The 22,178-nt window shown below is 41.2% G+C and overlaps 3 protein-coding genes and 1 long non-coding RNA gene across 5 annotated transcripts; all 4 read right to left on the bottom strand.

Moving 5' to 3' along the window:
• Nucleotides 1–3,085: 3,085 nt before the first annotated feature.
• Nucleotides 3,086–3,678, bottom strand: LOC130138908 (uncharacterized). Its single transcript, XR_008817187.1, has 2 exons — nucleotides 3,494–3,678; nucleotides 3,086–3,382 (listed from the first exon to the last, which is right to left on the bottom strand). It is a non-coding gene; the product is annotated as an uncharacterized LOC130138908 (long non-coding RNA).
• Nucleotides 3,679–4,678: 1,000 nt separating this feature from the next.
• LOC115668982 (uncharacterized vacuolar membrane protein YML018C) lies at nucleotides 4,679–8,238 on the bottom strand. Its single transcript, XM_056314446.1, has 4 exons — nucleotides 8,105–8,238; nucleotides 6,626–7,485; nucleotides 6,102–6,531; nucleotides 4,679–5,095 (listed from the first exon to the last, which is right to left on the bottom strand). The coding sequence occupies exons 2-4, from the start codon at nucleotides 7,187–7,189 to the stop codon at nucleotides 4,785–4,787; spliced, it is 1,305 nt and encodes a 434-aa protein (XP_056170421.1). The 5' UTR covers nucleotides 7,190–7,485; nucleotides 8,105–8,238; the 3' UTR covers nucleotides 4,679–4,784.
• Nucleotides 8,239–10,111: 1,873 nt separating this feature from the next.
• Nucleotides 10,112–13,011, bottom strand: LOC115668489 (probable serine/threonine-protein kinase PBL26). 2 transcript variants are annotated; one of them, XM_056314449.1, is made up of 5 exons: nucleotides 12,637–13,011; nucleotides 12,039–12,244; nucleotides 11,756–11,945; nucleotides 11,092–11,483; nucleotides 10,112–10,798 (listed from the first exon to the last, which is right to left on the bottom strand). In XM_056314449.1, the coding sequence occupies exons 1-5, from the start codon at nucleotides 12,707–12,709 to the stop codon at nucleotides 10,415–10,417; spliced, it is 1,245 nt and encodes a 414-aa protein (XP_056170424.1). In that variant the 5' UTR covers nucleotides 12,710–13,011; the 3' UTR covers nucleotides 10,112–10,414. The 2 variants fall into 2 exon arrangements, with proteins under 2 accessions (XP_056170424.1, XP_056170425.1); XM_056314450.1 differs by lacking the exon at nucleotides 12,637–13,011 and having other exon boundaries at nucleotides 11,756–11,970; nucleotides 12,039–12,167.
• A 3,774-nt stretch (nucleotides 13,012–16,785) lies between these two features.
• Nucleotides 16,786–21,570, bottom strand: LOC115668751 (uncharacterized vacuolar membrane protein YML018C-like). Its single transcript, XM_056314444.1, has 4 exons — nucleotides 21,279–21,570; nucleotides 19,811–20,682; nucleotides 19,300–19,726; nucleotides 16,786–17,519 (listed from the first exon to the last, which is right to left on the bottom strand). The coding sequence occupies exons 2-4, from the start codon at nucleotides 20,381–20,383 to the stop codon at nucleotides 17,209–17,211; spliced, it is 1,311 nt and encodes a 436-aa protein (XP_056170419.1). The 5' UTR covers nucleotides 20,384–20,682; nucleotides 21,279–21,570; the 3' UTR covers nucleotides 16,786–17,208.
• Between the last annotated feature and the right edge of the window lie 608 nt (nucleotides 21,571–22,178).

The following is a 22,178-nucleotide window of genomic DNA, read 5'->3' on the forward strand; positions in this document are numbered from 1 at the left end:
CCAAAATCAGTTTTCAGGAATAAAAAAAAAGTAAGCTTCTTGATTCTACGAACAATTTTGAAAATCAATTTTTTTTTCTTCTTCCTTTTCTTGATTTTTAATGTAGCTTTTAATGTCTGGCCCGAGGACCGCCCTCGCCGGATCTGACGAGAATAAAATATTTTAATAAAAAATATTATTAATAAAAAAAATATTTTATCGGCCATGGCCGGTGACCAGGCCATGGTAAAAAAAAAGAAAAATATATATTTTTAATAAAAATATTGTAATAAAAAATATTATTAATAAAAAAATATTTTACGTGCCATGGCCGGTGACCAGGCCATGGCAAAAAAAGAAAAAATATATATTTTGAATAAACATATTTTAATAAAAAATATTATTAATAAAAAAATTATTTTACAGGCCATGGCAAAAAAAAAGAAAAATATATATTTTTAATAAAAAAAAATTTTACCAACCATGGCCGGCGACCAGGCCTTGGCCAAAAAAAATAAAAAATATATTTTTAATAAAAAATATTATTAATAAAAAAAATATTTTACCGACCATGGTCGGCGACCAGGTCATGGCCCAAAAAAATAAAAATGTATATTTTTAATAAAAATATTTTAATAAAAAAATATTATTAATATAGAAAATATTTTACCGGCCATGGCCGGCAACCAGGCCATGGCCAAAAAAAATAAAATATATATTTTTAATAAAAAATATTATTAATAAAAAGAAATTTTGTGGCGTTACCAAACGCATTTATGTTCTTTTTCTATTCCAGGGATGGAAAATCGTTGTCACGCGCAATCTAATTGGACCTAGGCCCATTTTAAATGCATTCGATTCGAATTAAATGCAATTAGGAGCAAATCCTAAAAAAATTCTTTGTCGAGTCAATAAAATCATGAAAAACATTTCAATTTATTTCTCTTTTACATATAATAATGGATTTGCCTGGACCAATGCATGATTTTCTTTTAGTTTTTTGGGATCAGGTCTTATATTAGGAAGTCTAGGATTGGTATTACTTACCAATCCAATTTATTCTGCCTTTTCCTTGGGATTGGTTCTTGTTTGTATATCCTTATTTTATATTCAATCAAACTCCCACTTTGTAGCGGCTGCGTAGCTCCTTATTTATGTAGGAGCTATAAACGTTTCAATTCTATTTGCTGTGATGTTCATGAATGGTTTATAATATTACAAAGATTTGAATATTTGGACCGTTGAAGATGGGATTACTTCGTTGATTTGTACAAGTATTTTGGTTTCACTAATGACTACTATTTTGGATACATCTTGGTACGGGATTATCTGGACGACAAAGTCAAACCAGATTATCGAGCAAGATTTGATAGGTAATAGTCAACAAATCGGAATTCATTTATCAACAAATTTTTTTCTTCCATTTGAATTCATTTCCATAATTCTTTTAGTTGCTTTGATAGGTGCAATTGCTATTGCTCTGCCGTCAGCTACAAAGTGCTGCTGATGACAGTACGCGTACTGGTGTTTGGCTTGCGTACGTACATGCCCGAACGAGGGTACGATGTTGTCTGTCCTAATCGTCCGCCCAAGAAAATTAACGAAATGTTTTGTTTTTTAATCAAAAGAAAGGGAAAAGTGCTGAATAAGTCCTAAACCTTCTGGGGTAGTGTCAATTTAGTCCTAAACCTATTTTCGATGTCAATTGAGTCATAAACCTTTTGATATAGTGCCAATTCAGTCCTTTTGGTCAGATTTTGCTGATGTGGACGTCAGTCGGCCGGCGCTGACGTGGATAAAATTTAATAATATTTTAATATTTTTTTGAATTTTTTTTCTTTTTTTTTTCTTCTCCCTCTTCCTTAAGCTGTTCGCCGGAGCGGCGACCGGCTGGAGGCCCAAGGCCGGTAAGGTCGACCTCGGGCAAGCCACGCCGGCCACTGGTGAGGCTCGCCCTCGCCGGGCCCTCGCCGGGCCCTCTCCATGGCCGGGCGAGGGTCGACCTTGCCAGATCCAGTGAGGTCGGGCCTCGCCCAGCCGCCGACGAGGCTCGACCTCGTCGGATCTGGCGAGGTCAAGCCTCGCCCAGCCACGGCGAGGCTCGCCTTCGCTGTCGCCGGCGAGGGCGAGCCTCGCTAGTGGACAGCGTGGCTCGCCCGAGGTCGGCGAGGTCAACCTCGCTGGCCTCTGGCCTTCGGCCGGTCGCTGCTCCAGTGAGCGGCTGAAGGAAGAGGGAGAAGAAAAAAAAATTAAAATATTATTAAATTTTGTCCACGTCAGCGTCGGTGACCGGCTGACGTCCACATCAGCAAAATCCAGCCAAAAGAACTGAATTGGCACTATATCAAAAGGTTTAGGACTCAACTGGCACAAAAAATAGGTTATGATTAAATTGGCACTACCCCAAAAGGTTTAGGACTTATTCAGTAGTATTCCCTCAAAAGAAATAACTAAATGCTAAAGTTCAACAAAAGAGCACAAAAATTAAGGACGCGCATGATAATCATTCTGATTCTCTTTTTTTTTTTTGTTCTCAGGAATAGGTTCGGAATAGGAATTTATTTAGTAACGCAATTTTATTTTTTTATTTCTGGAATTTTTAGTTTGAAAATAGGTTTGGAACATAAACGAGAAGTAAAAATATTATACTTTTCTATTTATGGAACAAAAGGATAAATAAAAAATCTTCTCATCGCTCGCCCTCACCTCTTGTCGCTTGTCACACACGGCCACTGCCTTGCTAATCGTTGTCGCCGGCCGTCGAACGGTGCCCTCCCGCCGATCACTGTGACCCCTCGTCGGCTTCCCGCCACCCGTCGCCACCGGTTGCCGCCCGTCGATGAATGGAAAAGATCATAAGAGGGAGAATTTTTGTGTCGTTATCAAATGATTTTTTGTTCCGGAAAGATAAATTTCGTGTGGTTATCAAAAGTGTATTTCTGTTTAAAAACTCGTCTAGGGAATATAGATAGAAAATTCGTTAGTAATCTATTTTTAGAACAGAATAGTTATTATCATTCGCGTCCTAAATCTGATCTGTCGAATAGCGTGACCTTAGAAAGAAAACTTTAAAAATCAATTTTCTAAGGTAAACCTGCTCATCCACAAAAAAGAAGTTAACCTGCTCGGGATTCTGGAATATCAAATTTACATAGCAAGAATACTACGAAGAATAGGCTATATCTAATTTATGTCATGACTTACAAGTAATATACCAATATAATGAATACAGACAAGGTAATAACTTAAACTATAAATTCTCGGATGAACGTTCATGGTTTGGTGTCCTCCTAGATGCATCTGCAGATATCTGTAGGCGCATCTCTGCGTACGTGAAATTCCAAAGATCCTGCTTTAATCTTTAAACATGAGAAAGAGAACCATGTTCCTGGAGATCTTTTCACTGCAAGATATGAAAATATAATGAAACCCCCAGATAGAGAAAATGCCGGTATTCACAGCAGTGTATGTAGAAAAAAGTTTCACCATAAAAACTGCCGCCGAGCGAGCTCACCTTGCACCGCGAGTTGAAGCCCCAATCGATCGCTTCCGCAACTGTGGGCTTGTGCTCTGCCGTGCCGGTGGCGTCCTCTGCCTGGTTTGTCCCATCTCCGCCCCTCACGTTGTGATCAGACTGAGGATATTGCGTATGGGCCGTTACGGTTCCTGCTCCGGGGCCTAACCAGAGGTAGCTCAACGCAGTCACAGATCTTGAAAAGGCCAGTTTCGTTGTGCTTTTAGGCTTGGGCTTTTCCTGGTTTTGTCAATCTACTTTGGGCCCAATTGAGCTGCACCGTGGTGAACACCGGGACGACTTCTGCATTTCACCTTTTCAGATCTTGCGACTCTTTAAATGTCTTATTAGTAGACATCTATTTAAACCAAGGTATTCTAAGCCTTTTTAAAGATATATCAATGTCGATATAGTGAATTACGTACTTTGTATTTGAAAGATGTGTTTATACTTTAGCTGGATAAACAAGTTTTATGAAAAAGTCGAAATATGCATGACGTACTATTGGTATGTTATCGACATGAGAGCAGCTCGAGAGGCCTAAAAGATAAATGGGTGAGTTTGGATAATATTCTTATTTTGAGAAAAGCTGGCCCACTTAACATTAGCCCGTTCGCGGTCCTGGCCCGGGCATTTGTGTGCACTTTTGTACCGTGATCAGGCTTGAATGGATATGATGCGTGTCGGGCGTATCTATGGCGGAATGCAAAGCTTTACTCGCGCACCAACACATTCAACCAACGATTGAAATAGGTGCTTCGAGGGTGCCACGCGTTTTTGGAGTATCATAACAACCCCAAAATTGGAGATGTGTTGGAAAGCATAGCTCGAATTCTAATCGCAGATCAAGATGAGAGGCCCTTCATAATTACTGAAAATCCATTAAATGACCAACATTTATTTAGGCAGTACACAGTTCTTCAAGTACAATAGTTCAATCGAAAACCGTATATCATCGCTTCATCTGAGATTCACTGTTCCAAAGATTGATCAGGCTTACTCTCTTTAGAGTGCTCCTACTCTCATATCTAAATGTACACTGGCCCTAAATGACCGGTGAAGACTTCTTGACTGAGATCGAGAAGACATTTTGCATTCTTTCAGAGCATAAGCAATTCCATGTGCGCCTGAGTTATAACCACAACAATGGAGAGAGTCGCATGGAGTAGCTTACGGATGGAGTCATACATCGGGAACGAGAAGTTAATGCTCCTTTAAGAACTTTTCCTTTGAACAGTGGGGTTGTATATCTTTACATGAAGAATTGCATTGTAAGCTCAGGAACCTCGTGCTAGGAAACTGCATCAGATTTCTCAGCATGCAAAGCAGCATGGTCTTGGTTACCGATGTCTTCATTTTTGAGATCAACACTGGCTTCTTTTGATCTGCTGAAAGCATCGGAAGGTATATTGATGCCTGCAAATCCGATCATGACCGCAACAGCGCCGAGGTAATCCATGAGATGAGGTGCATTGCCAGTCAGTGAATCTACAACAGCTGCCAACGGAACTTGTATGGTAAGACCAGCTGTTGCGACGGTGGTGGTAGTCAGAAGACTGGCCTTGGCCCACAAGTAATCGCTCAGCACATTATCTGACAAACCTGAGTATGAATAGGGAAAGGGGAAAAGAAGCAGATTAGTTAGTTTGAACTTCCAGCATATTTGGCAAATCCAACAGCTCTAACTATAGATCAACAGAATTCCAAATCAAATGTCGTCAGGTAGAAGATATTATCTCTCCGTCCACAAGAAGTCAAATGTAAGCATGTGTGTGAGTTACTACACTGGCAACTACAAAATCATTGCTCTTCTATCCCTTTATTTGAATTAAATCATTGAGATCAATTTTGGAGGGCCATGATCATCTTTGCCTCAAAAAAGGTTTGCAGTTGAAGGATAAAGCTCCCATTTGCAAGAAAGCAGATATTGCTATATTTTAAAAAAATAATCTGGCTAAGTAACTCTATCGATTACGTAATCAAAATCCCAAATAAAAGCTGAATCCATCATGCAGCTGTCCCGTATTCCATTGTTAGTATGCCAGCAATCTGAGTCTAGTTGGCGGTAATTGATAAAATGCTAAGTCAAAAATAGTACTTCTCCATATCCTTTATCAGAAATTCATCAGTTCCATCCAAACCCAACCATCAGCTCCTTCCCTTCCCTTTCCTTTTCTTCCCAACTTACCTTTCAACCGATTACGGTAATATCACTCAGCACCAGGAAGCTTTCACCAACTCGGGTATATTATAGCTAGAAATTCCTCTTCGACAAAGCAAATGAAACTATCCAAACACATGCAAATGAAACTAGCTATGCATTTCCCTCAACTTGCTCCATTCCTATTTCCCTTCATTTACCTCACAACTTTGACTTACCAAACGTTAAGGGACTAAGCTGTGTTGGTCTTCAAAAACAAGCAAACGTCATATCAAGAATAGGCGAAAGAACAATTTCAACAAGCAACTGCAAGCTCCTTAAAAATATGATCAAGATCAAGTACCTTAGACATAACCACTGTTTTTTTTTTCGATAAAGGATAGCACATTTTAGATGACTTAAAGGAAAATCAACAAAAAGAATCAAATCATGCGCCTTGCTACTCACCTTTACCAACAATTAGACCGACCTGCTCCCAGGTAAGGTAAGTAAATGGTTCCAGCTTAGCAAAATTAAGCACAAGGGCAACCGGAAGGAATATCAAGAGGTTAAACAGCCCCAAGTATCCAAGGAACTGTGCCATGCTGGCTTGACCTTGCTTTTCATCATCATCATCAGGTAGTTTCTTCCTAACCAAGGTGATGTATACAGCATACAAGGCAGCCGAGACAAGAGCAAGGATGTCTCCAAGAACAGGGTTGGTCGCAGTTGCTCTCAGAGAAGAATCTGACCCCGAGTCACCCACACTAACAATGATTGTTCCTCCCATGCAAAGAAGAACGCTGATCATCTTTACCCAGGTAAATTTCTCTCCCAAGAATGCAAGAGAGATCAAATAGGTGAACAGACTTGACGCAGTGCTCAAGATAGTGTTTGACTGTGAAAAAACAAGGCAATGGAACCAATTAATAACAACGATAGAAACATATGCATAAACTAGGCAAGGAAAACATTTATAAAAATAGTAGTACCGTGACAGTTGTGTATTTTAGGGACAGGTTGAGAGTGAGTTGTGCAAAGAACCAAAATGGGCAAATGAGAAGGCTAACTTTCGCAGCTCTCATCCTTGTCCAACGTCCCTTTGCGTCCACTCCCTTGTCAGCATCTTCACTCATTACACCTTGATCATGCAAATCTCTTTCACTCTCATATTCAGATCCTAAATAACCAACTTTCGCGTGATGACTTATTTCACCTTCCTCCGAAGACGTGGATGGATATGGATCATCAGCTGTCACACTCAAATCACCTTCTGCAAGTAAAATTGCCTTCTCTGACTCCACCGATGCTTTCAAATCATCACTCTTCCTATTCCGCCAGAACCATAAACTTCCATATTTATCCTCTGCATAACGCCCGATTTCAAATATGGGAATGTAAATGATGAAAAGCGAATTGCATATGTACGTGATAAGGAAAGGTGAAACTCCCGAATCAACCACGGATTCAACCACATATTTAGCGGCAACCCCAATGGTGGCGACAGCGACTATGTATATCAACCCCAAAATCCATCTCCAAACTTTAGTTGTCATGTCCTCCTATCAAAACCCCCAACTTCTGTCCCCTTCTTTCAGCAGGAAAGGATTGAAATCAATCCACGAAAAGCCAAATCCCCCAACAATTCTCAGATATCTCGTCCTAGGATGAGTCCCCAACCTCCGCAATTCACGATTCCAAAAAGGAACATCCGCAATTTAAAGATACAATCACCTACCGGAAGCTTGAACAACACAGAACCCGAAAGCTGGGAAATTTAAGCAATACTATACATTATCAGATGAAGACCCTCTTCGCAATTAAAGAAGAGGCAAGGAAAGCATAGCGAAACCTGCAATTGAAGACCAAATTGTGGAATTCAAAAATCAGCATCAATACAACATTTTATCTATAGTAATTATCATCCCATACCCTCATTAAGAAAGCCACAACTTATAGTCAAAAGGAATTTCCTGTTACCTTAGCTCTCCATCGAAATCTAGCTTTTTACTTAAGATCCCATTACATATAGCACCGATTTCGACCACGCCGAGGCAATTTCTAGAGCTCGATTGATGCTCTCCAAACAACTAAGCGAGAATGCAAGAGTAAAATGCCTTCTCCTATCAGTTCATCTGTCCCCTTTCCCCGTCCGCGCAACTTCAGCGTCGATTAGCAAACTGATTATCGCCCAAGAACAAACACCAATTGCGAGTAGCGCGCACACAGAAGAGAAAAACATCATCTTTTGCGAAAACCGCAAGACGCAATCGCATACGCACACAAGCGCGAACGAAAAGAAATTAGCCAAATTCGCACGAAACCACGGGCTGCCGCAAGCTACAGACACGCGATTACACCGAAATCCTTTCCATCTTCCAACAAGAACCGAGGCATACAGCCATGCTACGCGTTGATCGGGGAAAGAGAAAGAGCAGAAAAAAAAGAAAGAAAGAGGAGAGAACGCTCACAGGCAATCGCAGCAAGTGAAAGATTCGGAGATTGGCTCGGGCTCGGCGTCTTCTACAGCCACCCATCGATCCTCCATCTTTTCGAGCCCGACTCCTCCAACCGAGAGCGCGAAGCTCGACGGCGACGAAAGGGGAAGAGAGGGCGAAGAAGGAGGACGAATCGGAGGAGGCGGCGGAAGAAGATAGACCTCGAGGTCGAGAGATCGAGGAGATTTCCGATCCTCTTCTTCTTTTGCCTATATCCGCGACTAGACTGCTGCTCTGCTACATGGTATCTGCAGTCAACTACAAAATGCTGCTGACGACAGTACGTGTTCTGGTGTTTGGCTTGCGTACATACATGCCCGAACGCGGGGACGATGTTATCTGTTATAATCGTCCGCCCAAGAAAATTAACGTTTTTTTATATTAAAGGGTTAATACACTAAAATCCTAAGCCGGTGCACGCTTGCATACACATTTACCCCAAATTATTTTTTGACCATAAAAATCCCAGCTGATACACCAGTGACAATTTTACTCGAACATACCACAAAATGCTAAACCTGGGCAGTACATTACATGACAATTTTACCCCGAACTAATTTTTAATATTATTTTTTATTTTTTGAATTTTTCTTTTTCTCTTTTCTTTTCTTTTTTTCCTTCATCTTCAAGCGGAAGCCGGCGAGGGCCGCCTCGGCCGTGTCGGCGAAAGTGGCCGCCCTCGCATCCGGCAAGGGCGACCCTTGCCAATATCGGAGGAGAGCGCGCCCTCGCCGGATCGGCAAGGGCCTCCTCGCTGGCGTCGGCGCCCTCGCTCGCCAGTGGCAAGGGCGACCCTCGCCCGACTCAAGCGAGGCGGCCTTCGCCCGCGCAGCGAGGGTCGCCTCGCCGGATGCAGCGAAGGCGACCTCGCTGCGCCAGCGGGGCGGCCGTCCTCGCACGCCTAGAGGCAAGTGGCAACCCCTCGCCCGACGCAGAGCGCCAGGGCAGCCCCGCCCGCCTGTGGCAAAGTGGCGACCCCTCGCGGCTCAAGCGACGGCGGCCCTTCCCGACGCAGCGAGTCGCCCTCGCGGATCCGGCCGGCGACCCTCGCCGCGTCAGGCGGGCGGCCGCCCTCGCCGGCTGTCAGCTCACGAGCGGTCGCCGAAGCCGCGACCAGGCCATAGTTTGAAAATGAAAAAAAAAAAGAATAAAAAATGAATAAAAATTCGAAAAAAATAAAAAAATAATAATATTAAAATTTTAATTCAGGGTAAAATTGTCACATATGTACACCCTATATTAAAAGAAATAACTAAATGCCAAAGTTCAATAAATGAGCACACAGGTCAAGGGCGCGCATGATAACCATTTCGATTTTTTTTTTTTTTTTTTTTCAAGAATAGGTTTGGAGTAAAAATTTGTTTAGTAACACAATTTTATTTTTGAAACAAATTTTTAGTCTAAAAATAGGTTTGGAACACAAATGAAAAGTAAAAATATTATACTTTTCTATTTATCGAACAAAAGGATAAATAAGAAAACTTCTCATCGTTCGCTCTCGCCTCTTGCAGCTCGTCGCACGGCGGCCACCGCTTCGCTGATAGCTGTCGCTAGTCGTCGACTACTGCTCCCCCGTCGACCGATGCCACCCCTCATCAGCTTCCCGCCACTCGTCGCCACCAGTTGCTGCCCATCGATGAATGGAAAAGATCGTGGAAGGGAGAAATTTTATGTCGTTATTAAACGAATTTTTGTTTCGGAAAGAGAAATTTCTTGTGGTTATCAAAAGCGTATTTCTATTCAAAAACTTGCTCCGGGAAAAGAGATAGAAAAATCCTTAGAAATCTATTTTTAGAATAGAATGGTTATCGTTCGCGTCCTAAATCTGATCTGTCAGATAGAGTGACCTCATAAAGAAAACTTTAAAAATCAATTTTCTAAGTTAAACCTCCTCATCCGCCAAAAAAAAAAAAGAAGTTAAACCTGCTCGGTATTCTGGAATATCGAATTTACATAACAAGAATACTACAAAGAATGGGCTATATCTAATTTATGTCACGACTTATAAGTAATATACCAATATAATGAATACAGACAAGGTAATGACTTAAACTATAAATTCTAGGACGAACGTTCATAGTTTGGTGTCCTCCTAGATGCATCTGCAGATATCTGTAAGCGCATCTCTGCATACATGAAATTCCGAAGATCCTGCTTTAATCTTTAAACATGAGAAAGAGAACCATGTTCCTGGAGATTTTTCACTGCAAGCCATGAAGATATAATGAAACCCCCAGATGGAGAAACTGCCGGTATTCACAGCAGTGTATGTAGAAAAAAGTTTTACAATGAAGAAACACTGCCGCCAAGCGAGCTCGCCTTGCACTGTGAGTTGGAGCCCCATTCGATCGCTTCCGCAACTGCGGGCTCGTGCTCCGCCGTGCCGGTGGCGTCCTCTGCCTGGTTTGTCCCATCTCCGCCCATCACGTTGTGATCAGACTGAGGATATTGGGTGTGGGCCGTTACGGTTCCTGCTCCGGGGCCTAACCAGAGATAGCTCAACGCAGTCACGACGTCGGTCATTAAGGGCCGGACCGCCACTTCTTCGTTGAGGCACATCGCAGCCACTGCAACTGCCTGGTTCAGGCCTCTCAAGGGAAAGTCACTGTTTAGGAGCGGATCCGCCAATTCTGGGTATCTGCGAGGGTCCTTAAAAACGGGTTGTGCCTGTTTTGAGCCAAAATGAGAGAGAAACTTCGCTTCAACAGATTTCATAAAAAGTTGAGGAAGAAATGGACACTGGTGTGCATTTCAAATTGACAATAGTTTAGAATGAGCTGCGTGCAATGATCACTCAACTTGTCGAACTGTTTTCGTGCTAATTTGCTTCTCAAGCTAATAAAATTGGACGAAAGTATATACGGATGAAGAATACCATAGCGAGATTAATGCTAATGAAAACAGATGGTGCTGCCACATTTGTACGCCGAACTTTGACCCCCCCAAAAAAAATTCCTTACCCAAGTGACTAGATTTTGCTCTTCTGTGGGCCGGGTGATGTCGATGGCTCTCCTTCCGGTGATCAACTCCAAGAGGACAATGCCGAAGCTGTACACATCCGACTTCACAGAAAGCTGGCCCGTGCTCTGATACTCCGGGGCGCAGTAGCCGTAAGTACCCACCACTCTCGTAGACACGTGCTGTTTGTCCCCCACTGGACCAAGCTTGGCCAGCCCGAAATCGGAGAGCTTCGCGTTGAACTGGCTGTCCAGAAGAATGTTGGAGGGCTTCAAATTACGGTAGATGACCGGGGGTTTTGCCTTGTCGTGCAGATACTCCAAGCCCTTAGCCACTCCTAGAGCTATCTTCATTCTTGTGAACCAATCTAATGGCTTTTGGTTTGGCCCAAGAACTGAATTGGAGCATAGGAACATAAGTGGTTGTTTTGAAACTAAATCTCTTGAAACTTGTTTCGGCATACGAGTTTCCAAGAACGATGGCCAAAACCTACACTCGATATCAGTACACAAGCTGATTTGGTTTGTAAATATCTAGAGACCACGAAGGCTTGAGAGCAGAGGAAAATATTTGAATACATTGTGAGGAAAAAATATCTTTAAAAGTTCTTGAAAAAGTTTGGACAGTCCAATAATGCTTGATGAATGCGAAGAAAGTATGTAGTACCGAGCAGATGGTCTTCCAAGGAACCGTGCGGCATGTACTCGAAAACCAAAAGCCTCTGCTCGCCCTCGGCGCAATAGCCGACGAGATCCACCAAGTTCTCATAGTGCAAAGTGCTCAGCATCAACACCTCCACAAGGAACTCTCTGTTCCCTTGCAAGCCGTTCCGGTCGAGTTGTTTCACAGCCACGACCTGAATGTTTGTTTGACATCAGTCCCTGTTTATATGCCAATTGATTATAGTAGTCATTAATTTTTCTTTTAAATTTTTGGGGTTTGTATTCACCTGCCCGGTTTTGTCGAGCCTTCCCTTATAAATTCTCCCAAACCCGCCTACCCCGATTAGGCATTCCTGCCTAAAGTTCTCCGTGGCCGTGGCCAGTTCTTGGAAGGTGAATGTTTGCACCGCAACGTTGTTGTTGCCGCCTGCTTCTTTAGGAGGAGTGTCCTTCTCCGGTGCGGTCTCAATTAGCGGTCTCGGCTCATTAGTCTCTGCACGACACAGAAATATCAATTGCGAACAGCAAAAACTCAAAAGAAAACTCCGCCTAAGTGAGTCCTGCCTTCTGCGTGCCTCGGCATCCATCCTGGTCATTTACTAGTTCGAGTCTCACGACCAGACGTGCACAATTTCAACAATAAGACAGGCCCAAAAAAAGAGAACAAAGAATTTGGCACAATCTTTTAAGGTTATAAGTGCTACTGCAGAAAACAGATACGTAGTGAATTTTTTCAATAGAATTTCGCACATCCCTTGCTGGCATGTTGCACAATAATGGAGAAGAAATAGTTTCATTTGAAGGGTTGAACAGTAAGTAAGCGAGCTTCAAATCTTGAGCGCTGATTCTCCAAAAAGATGGCGACGTGATCCTATATGCACTTACCGGTCCGTGGTGGAGCCGCGCTATTGGAAGCTGCCTCCTTCTCACGGGACGAAGAGCATGAAAAGCAACTCATCTCTCAGTCTGGTATGGTGACGATGATCAGCACTCGTTGATCTTGAATTCAAGGATATCGGAGATAATATCGCACATATGTTGAATCTAGTTCGTTTTAGGAGTTGGAAACCATGGAATGGAGCAACCCAGAAACATCAATTCAACTTGGTTCCTCGAGTCGAATCAATCTGCCGCCCACTCCTTGATCGAGACAATATAATATACAGACAACAGAGAGAGAGAGTTTGAACTTGGACGGCACCCTCCATAGACTTTTTATCTTGACGCGCTTTCAGTTTCCGCACCATAAGCTTTAGTCCTCGTATTCTGCCGGCTAAAATCACGGGCTAATTAAAAAAAAAAAAAGCAGAAATTTTATGTTGAGTGATAATTCTGAATTGAACTTTACGCAAATTTTTATTCGAGTTTCAAATCTAGCCCCCGTGATATAAAATTTTCAAATTATTCCGATTAAATTTGAGATTTAAGTGAAGTTGATAATTTTTCACGACATAAAAAAAAATTCGAGCAATAATTATTATTCAAGATATAATTGGTGATTTTTTTTATGGAATTAGGCCCTAAAATCACTCCCGTTATGTTGCACCGACACGTTCCGGAGGACACCGTGTCGCCGACACGCGGCGGACACGCTTGGACACGCGGTCAACGCGTGTCGGAGATCCGACACGCGGCCAACGCGCCGGACACGCCGGCGACACGCGAGTCCGGAGCAAAAGGGAGAAAGAAGAAAGAAAAGCCCCCCTCGTCAGATCTCTCGCTCGCCAGAGCAATGAACAAGGACACATACCGCATAATCCCGATCCCTTTCGACAGCGAGTACCCGTTGATCTGGAAGTGGGGAACGGGGAGGTGGGGGGATCTGGGAATTTCGACAGCGAGTACCCGTTCGTTTCGAATTTCCACAAATCGAGGCTCGGATGCTGCGAACCCCACGACGAATCCTCTCGAAGAAATGGGGAACGGGGAGGTGGGGGATCTGGGAATCGGTCCGGATTGGGAGGAGAGAATTTGCCCGGGGAGGGAGGATCTGGAAATCTAGGTCGCTAAGGGGTTTTGAGAACTCACCGACGACCCCCCGATCCTTCCGAGCCGAGCGCCATGGGTGAGCGAGCTGAGCGAATCGGAGTTTCCGCGGCGAGAGCTGCCGGAGATCTGATCGGAGAAGTGGGAGGGAGTGAGAGAGAGAGAGAGAGCGAGATAGAGTCAAGAGAGTAGAATCTAGGGAAAGAAAAGCAAAAGCGTGGACGACGACGATAGCTTCTTAAAAGCTTTTTAAAATTGATGGAGAAAGAGAGGAATGATAAAAACCGGACGGGCAGAAAATAAAAAAATGGTGGGATTGAGGAGGAAACTTGCGATTTCTTCGTCTGATTGCGAGAGGGTGAGAGAGGGGAAAGAAAAGGCAATCTTTTGTGGCACGTGGGCAGTAGGGAGCCCTTACAGTAGAGGTACGACTGGGAGGAAAAAAAACGAAAATGGGGTATTCCAAGAGAAAATATATATATATGGCCAAACAAAGGAATTTTTACTATATCACATGGCATGATAAAATATGTCATATATAATTTATCAAATTAATTTGATTTTATTTATTTATTTATTTGTGAATTTATATCAAATTAATTTGATTAAAATAATTAAAAAATGATAATTTATCGTGTATATATAAAAATATACATTTAATATATAACGTGTCCTAACGTGTCGGAATTCTCTACTTTTTGAAAAATGACGTGTCGGCGTGTCGTGTCGTGTCGTGCCGCGTGTCGATGTCGGTGTCGGTGCAACATAAGGGCGCGTTTGGTAACGCTTCTGTTTCTTTATTTTTCTGTTCTTCCGTTCCCTGGAACAAAAAAAGAACAGAAATCCATTTGGTAACGCATTTTATTTTTCGATTTCCTGGAATAGAAAAGTGGCCAAGAAATAGATTTGGAGCAGAAATAAGAAGTAGAAAAAATCTACTTCTTTGTTCCCAGAAATAGAAATAGAAATAGAAAGGTCCGGTCCTCAAGCCGCGACCTCAGCTCCTCCTCCATCCTCCGTCATCTGCAAACCGTCTCAAAGCACCGATCCGGTCCATTCTCGGCAGAAATAATAAAAAAATTTAAAAATTAATTAAATTATAAAAAATTTAAAAATTCCAAAAATTCATAAAAATCAGAAAAATTCTCAGAAAATCCATAAAAATCAGAAAAACTCAGAAAACCCATAAAAATTTGCAAAATTCTGAAATTGAAAAAACTAAAAAAAATTCATAAAAAGCTTTCTGGAAAATAAAAAGAGATAAATTTCGGGAAAGTAAAAAGTTTTAATAAACTTTTCCCCAAAAAAAATAAAAAATTCACATAATGGCTTAGAATAAATTAAAAAATTCTGAAAATTCATAAAAATTAGAAAAATTTCAGAAAAATCCCATAAAAAATTAGAAAATTATCCCAAAATTCATATAAATCAGAAAAATTCTCAGAAAATCCATAAAAAATCAGAAAAACTTAGAAAACGAATAAAAATTTGCAAAATTCTGAAATTGAAAAAATTTTAAAAAATTCATAAAAAGCTTTCTGGAAAATAAAAAGAAACAAATTTCGGGAAAGTAAAAAGTTTTAATAAAATTTTCCCCAAAAAAAATAAAAAATTCACATAATGGCTTAGAATAAATTAAAACATTCCGAAAATTCATAAAAATTAGAAAAATTTCAGAAAAATCCCATAAAAAATTAGAAAATTATCCCAAAATTCATATAAATCAGAAAAATTCTCAGAAAATCCATAAAAATCAGAAAAACTCAGAAAACCCTTAAATATTTGCAAAATTCCGAAATTGAAAAAATTAAAAAAAATTCATAAAAAAATTTAGGGAAAAATAAAAAGAAACAGATTTAGGGAAAGTAAAAATTTTTAATAAATTTTACCCCAAAAAAATATAAAAAAATTCACAAAATGGCTTAAAATACCTGTGGCCACCCACTTTGAGTGAAATTTAAATTTTTGAGGTGCCCAAGTGGTATTTTTGAAGATTCGTTAGTTTAGGGATTAAAATGGATTTTAAACCCCTAAAAAGGATTAGACAAACCAATAAATCATGCTTATTGGTTTTTTCACTTATAACTTGTACTTATAGTTAAATAAAAGATATAGATTTGAATGCAAAAAATTGGGAATAGAAATTTTGTACAGTTACCAAACGCATTTCTGTTTTTTTTTCTATTCTAGGAATAGAAATTTTGTGCAGTTACCAAACACATTTCTGTTCTAGAAATAGAAATTTTGTACACTTACCAAACGCATTATTTTGCTAAGAAACTCTTCCAGGAAATAGAAATAGAAAAAACTATTTCTGAAAAGAAATTGTTCCCAAAAATAGAAACGTTACCATACGCACCCTAACTAACCACAGATCTTGAAAAGGCCAGTTTTGTTATGCTTTTAGGCTTGGGCTTTTCCTGGTTTTGTTGATCTATTTTGGGCCCAATTAAGCTGATCCGTGGCGAACACCGGGACAACTTCTGCATTTCACCTTTTCAGATCTTGCGACTCTTTAAATGTCTTATTAGTGGACATCTATTTAAACCAAGGTATTCTAAGCCCTTTTTAAGATATATCAATGCTGATATAGTGAATTACGTATTTTGTATTTGAAAGATGTGTTTATACTTTAGCTGGATAAACAAGTTTTATGAAAAGGTCGAAATATGCATGACGTACTATTTGTATGTTATTAACTGGAGAGTAGCTCGAGAGGCCTGAAAGATAAATGGGCGAGTTCGGATAATATTCTTATTTTGAGAAGAGCTGGCCAACTTAACTTTAGCCCGGTCCCGGTCCTGGCCCGGGCATTTGTGTGCACTTTTGTACGGTGATCAGGCTTGAATGGATATGATGCATTTGGTGCGTGTCTATGGCGCTATGCAAAGCTTTACTCGCGCACCAACACATTCAACCAACGATTGAAATAGGTGCTTCGAGGGTGCCATGCGTTTTTGGAGTTTCATAACAACCCCAAAATTGGAGATGTGTTGGAAAGCATAGCTCGAATTCTAATAGGAGATCAAGATGGGAGGCCCTTCATAATTACTGAAAATCCATTAAATGACCAACATTTATTTAGGCAGTACATAGTTCTTCAAGTACAATAGTTCAATCGAAAACCGTATATCACCGCTTCATCTGAGATTCACTGTTCCAAAGATTGATCAGGCTCATTCTCTTTAGAGTGCTCCTACTCTCGTATCTAAATGTACACTGGCCCTAAATGATCGGGGAAGACTTCTTGACTGAGATCGAGAAGACATTTTGCATTCTTTCAGAGCATAAGCAATTCCATGTGCGCCTGAGTTATAACTACAACAATGGTGAGAGTCGAATGGAGTAGCTTACGGATGGAGTCATACACCGGGAACGAGAAGTAAATGCTCCTTTAAGAACTTCTCCTTTGAACAGTGGGGTTGTATATCTTTACATGAAGAATTGCATTGTAAGCCCAGGAACCTGGTGCTAGGAAACTGCATCAGATTTCTCAGTATGCAAAGCAGCATGGTCTTGGTTACCGATGTCTTCATTTTCGAGATCAACACTGGCTTTTTTTGATCTGCTGAAAGCATCGGAAGGTATATTGATGCCTGCAAATCCAATCATGACCGCAACAGCGCCGAGGTAATCCATGAGATGAGGTGCATTGCCAGTCAGTGAATCTACAACAGCTGCCAATGGAACTTGTATGGTAAGACCAGCTGTTGCGACGGTGGTGGTAGTCAGAAGAACGGCCTTGGCCCATAAGTAATCGCTCAGCACATTATCTAACAAACCTGAGTATGAATAGGGAAAGGGGAAAAGAAGCAGATTCGTTAGTTTGAACTTCCAGCATATTTGGCAAATCCAACAGCTCTAACTATAGATCAACAGAATTCCAAATCAAATGTCGTCAGGTAGAAGTTATTATCTCTCCGTCCACAAGAAGTCAAATGTAAGCATGTGTGTGAGTTACCACCCTGGCAACTACAAAATCATTGCTCTTCTATCCCTTCATTTGAATTAAATCATTGAGATCAATTTTAGAGGGCCATGATCATCTTTGCCTCAAAAAAGGTTTGCAGTTGAAGGATAAAGCTCCCATTGGCAAGAAAGCAGATGTTGCTATATTTTAAAAAAATAATCTGGCTAAGTAACTCTATCAATTTAATAATCCAAATCCCAAATAAAAGCTGTATCCATCATGCAGCTGTCCGGTATTCCATTGTTAGTATGCCAGCAATCTGAGTCTACTTTGCAGCAATCTGAGTCTACTTTGCGGTAATTGATAAAATGCTAACTCAAAAATAGTACTTCTCCATATCCTTTATCAGAAATTCATCAGTCCCATCCAAACCTAACAATCAACTCCTTCCCTTCCCCTTCCTTTTCTTCCCAACTTACCTTTCAACCGATTGCGGTAATATCACTCAGCACCAGGAAGCTTTCAACAACTCAAGTATATTATAGCTAGAAATCCCTCTTCGACAAAGCAAATGAAAATATCCATACACATGCATAGAATATCCCTAAACATGCTTAGTCAAAAGGCACAGCAATTCTTTTCGAGTGCTTAGGGCCATGTCAACCCAAATCAACCTTGAAACTCTGTGGGAACTTTCAAAGCCAACTTCTAACAAACTTAGCTAAATCTGATCAGGATGGGAGTTGTGATCATGCATTCCAAAGATATGCCTGATCAAGTACATGAATCACCAAGACATGCACGATGCCGTAACTTAAAAGAGCCTTCACAATTGGCAGTAAGCATGCTAACATAACTACAAGTTTAGCAACCACCCGCCATCTGCTTGTCAAAGACTACCCTGCAATATATCATCTGCAGTCCACTACAGCTGCTGATAAGAGTATATATTCTGGTGTCTGACTTGTGTACCCACCTGAATGCGGGTATGATGATGACTATTCCAATAGTCCACCAGAGAAAATCAGATAAGGGAGGACAGCAAAGAAAATATATACTTCTACAGACGTTTCTCTTGCTTGGATGACAAAAAAAAGAGGGATATGAAATAACATCAGGGAAGTGATTCCCCCCAGGCCCTTGACAGATTTTGTTTCAAATGTGGGAGGAAATGAAAGGAAATTCCCGGACTGCATTATGGAAAAGGTGGCCTACTCAAAAGAATTTTTATTTTTGGCAGGGCGACGGGGAGTTTTATGGGACCCGTGACATAAAGTGAACATATTGAGGTTATTTCCATTCACTATTTGAATATATTTTATTGCCTTTTCCTTTCACCCCATCCAAACATCCTAACTATGCATTTCCCTCAACTTGCTCCATTCCTATTTCCCTTCATTTACCTCACAACTTTGACTTACCAAACATTAAGGGACTAAGCTGTGTTGGTCTTCAAAAACAAGCAAGCGTCATATCAAGAATAGGCGAAAGAACAATTTCAACAAGCAACTGCAAGCTCCTTAAAAATATGATCAAGATCAAGTACCTTAGACATAACCACTGTTTTTTTTTTTTCAACAAAGGATAGCACATTTTAGATGACTTAAAGGAAAATCAACAAAAAGAATCAAATCATGCACCTTGCTACTCACCTTTACCAACAATTAGACCAACTTGCTCCCAGGTGAGGTTAGTAAATGACTCCAGCTTAGCAAAATTAAGCACAAGGGCAACAGGAAGGAATATCAAGAGGTTAAAGAGCCCTAGATATCCAAGGAACTGCACCATGCTGGCTTGGCCTTGCTTTTCATCATCATCAGGTAGTTTCTTCCTAATCAAGGTGATGTATACAGCATACAGGGCAGCTGAGACAAGAGCAAGGATGTCTCCAAGAAGAGGGTTGGTCGCAGTTGCTCTCAGAGAAGATTCTGTCCCCGAGTCACCCACACTGACAATGATTGTTCCTCCCATACAAAGAAGAACGCTGATCAGCTTTACCCAGGTAAATTTCTCTCCCAAGAATGCAAGAGAGACCAAATAGGTGAACAGACTTGACGCACTGCTCAAGATAGTGTTTGACTGTGAAAAAACAAGGCAATGGAACCAATTAAATAACAACGATAGAAACATATGCATAGAAAACATTTATAAAAATAGTAGTACCGTGACAGTAGTGTACTTTAGGGACAGGTTGAAAGTGAGCTGTGCAAAGAACCAAAATGGGCAAATGAGAAGGCTAACTTTCGCAACTCTCATCCTTGTCCAACGTCCCTTTGCGTCCACTCCCTTGTCAGCATCTTCACTCATTACACCTTGATCATGCAAATCTCTTTCACTCTCATATTCAGATCCTAAATAACCAACTTTTGCATGACGACTTATTTCACCTTTCTCCGCAGACGTGGATGGATACGGATCATCAGCTTTTGCACTCAAATCACCTTCTGCAAGTAAAATTTCCTTCTCTGACTCCACCGATACTTTCAAAGAGCTACTATCATCACTCTTCCTATTCCGCCAGAACCATAAACTTCCATATTTATCCTCTACATAACGCCCGATTTCAAATACGGGAATGTAAATGATGAAAAGCGAATTGCATATGTACGTGATAAGGAAAGGCGAAACTCCCGAATCAACCACGGATTGAACCACATAACTAGCGGCAATCCAAATGGTGGCGACAGCAACTATGTATATCAACCCCAAAATCCATCTCCAGACTTTAGTTGTCATGTCCTCCTATCAAAACCCCCAACTTCCGTCCCCTTCTTTCAGCAGGAAAGGATTGAAATCAATCCACGAAAAGTCAAATCCCCCAACAATTCTCAGACATCTCGTCCTAGGATGAGTCCCCAACAGCCTCCGCAATTCACAATTCCAAAAAGGAACATCCGCAATTTAAAGATACAATCACCTACCGGAAGCTTGAACAACACAGAACCCGAAAGCTGGGAAATTTAAGCAATACTAGACATTATCAGATGAAGACCCTCTTCGCAATTAAAGAAGAGGCAAGGAAAGCATAACGAAACCTGCAATTGAAGACCAAATTGTGGAATTCAAAAATCAGCATCAAGACAACATTTTCTCTATAGTAATTATGCCACAACTTATAGTCAAAAGGAATTTCCTGTTACCGGAGCCCTCCATCAAAATCTAGCTTTTTTCTGAAGAACACATTATATACAGCACCGATTTCGACCCCGCCGAGGCAATTTCTAGAGCTCGATTGATACTCTCCAAACAACTAAGCGAGAATGCAAGAGTAAAACGCCTTCTCGTATCAGTTCATTTGTCCCCTTTCCCCGTATCCGCGCAAATTCAGCGTCGATTAGCAAACTGATTATCGCCCAAGAACAAACACCAATTGCGAGTAGCGCGCACACAGAAGAAAAAAACATCATCTTTTGCGAAAGCCGCAAGACGCAATCGCATACGCACACAAGCGCGAACGAAACGAAATTAGCCGAATTCGCACGAAACCACGGGCTGCCGCAAGCTACAGACACGCGATTACACCGAAATCCTTTCCATCTTCCAACAAGAACCGAGGCATACAACCTTGCCACGCGTTGATCGGGGAAAGAGAAAGAGCGGAAAAAAGAAAGGAAGAGGAGAGAACGCTCACAGGCAAACGAAGCATGTGAAAGACTCGGAGATTGGCTCGGGCTCGCCGTCTTCTACAGCCACCCATCGATCCCCCATCTTTCGAGTCGACTCCTCCAACCGAGAGCGCGAAGCTCGACGGCGATGAGGAGAAGGAAGAAACAGGAATCGGAGATGGCGGTGACGACGATAAACCTCGAGAGATTGAGGAGATTTCCGATCCTCCTCTTCTTCTGTTGACAGGGGAAAGCTCGGACAAGAGAGGGAGAGAGGAGACTCACATTGAAAGGAATCAGATCAGATCCTTCGGCTCAGGACACGTTCGAATAATTTAGGGTTAATTAAAAAAAAAAACACAAATTTTAGAAAGATCGACAATTCTGGTCCCAACTTTTTTTTTGTCTCATAAAAAAGTATCAACTTTAGATTGAGTGACAATTCTGACCCCAATTTTTTTTGTCTCATAAATAATCATAAACTTTCACCCCGATCCCAAATCTGGCCGCTCATTGACTTTCTATCTGAAGTCACCCTTGTTTGAAAAAAAAATGTTATGGTGGTGAGTTTGGCGAATCTCGTCCATGGCGTTTGTCAACGGGCGGTAGGTTCAATCTGAAGATATTTTGACTTGTTGGTGAAGTGAAAGAGACGAATAATTTCATAGTTATTCTTCAAACGGTAGCTCAGAGAATAAGACAATGAATAGTATTTTAAATCCAATCAGCAAGCCATGTGGATTTATTACTAAAGTGGAATAATCAAGTTGGATAATCAATGATTCTAAGTCAATGGGGGCCAGATTTGGGATTTAAGTGAAAGTTGATGCTTTTTTACGAGACAAAAAAAAGTTGGGGCCATAATTGTCACTCGACCTAAAGTTGGTGTTTTTTTACGGGACAAAAAAAAAGTTCGGGCCAGAATT

The sequence above is a fragment of the Syzygium oleosum genome, unplaced genomic scaffold (genome assembly GCF_021117445.2).
Source record: "Syzygium oleosum isolate NSW1041296 unplaced genomic scaffold, Sole_v2.1 Sole_v2.09, whole genome shotgun sequence".
Lineage (NCBI taxonomy): Eukaryota > Viridiplantae > Streptophyta > Magnoliopsida > Myrtales > Myrtaceae > Syzygium > Syzygium oleosum.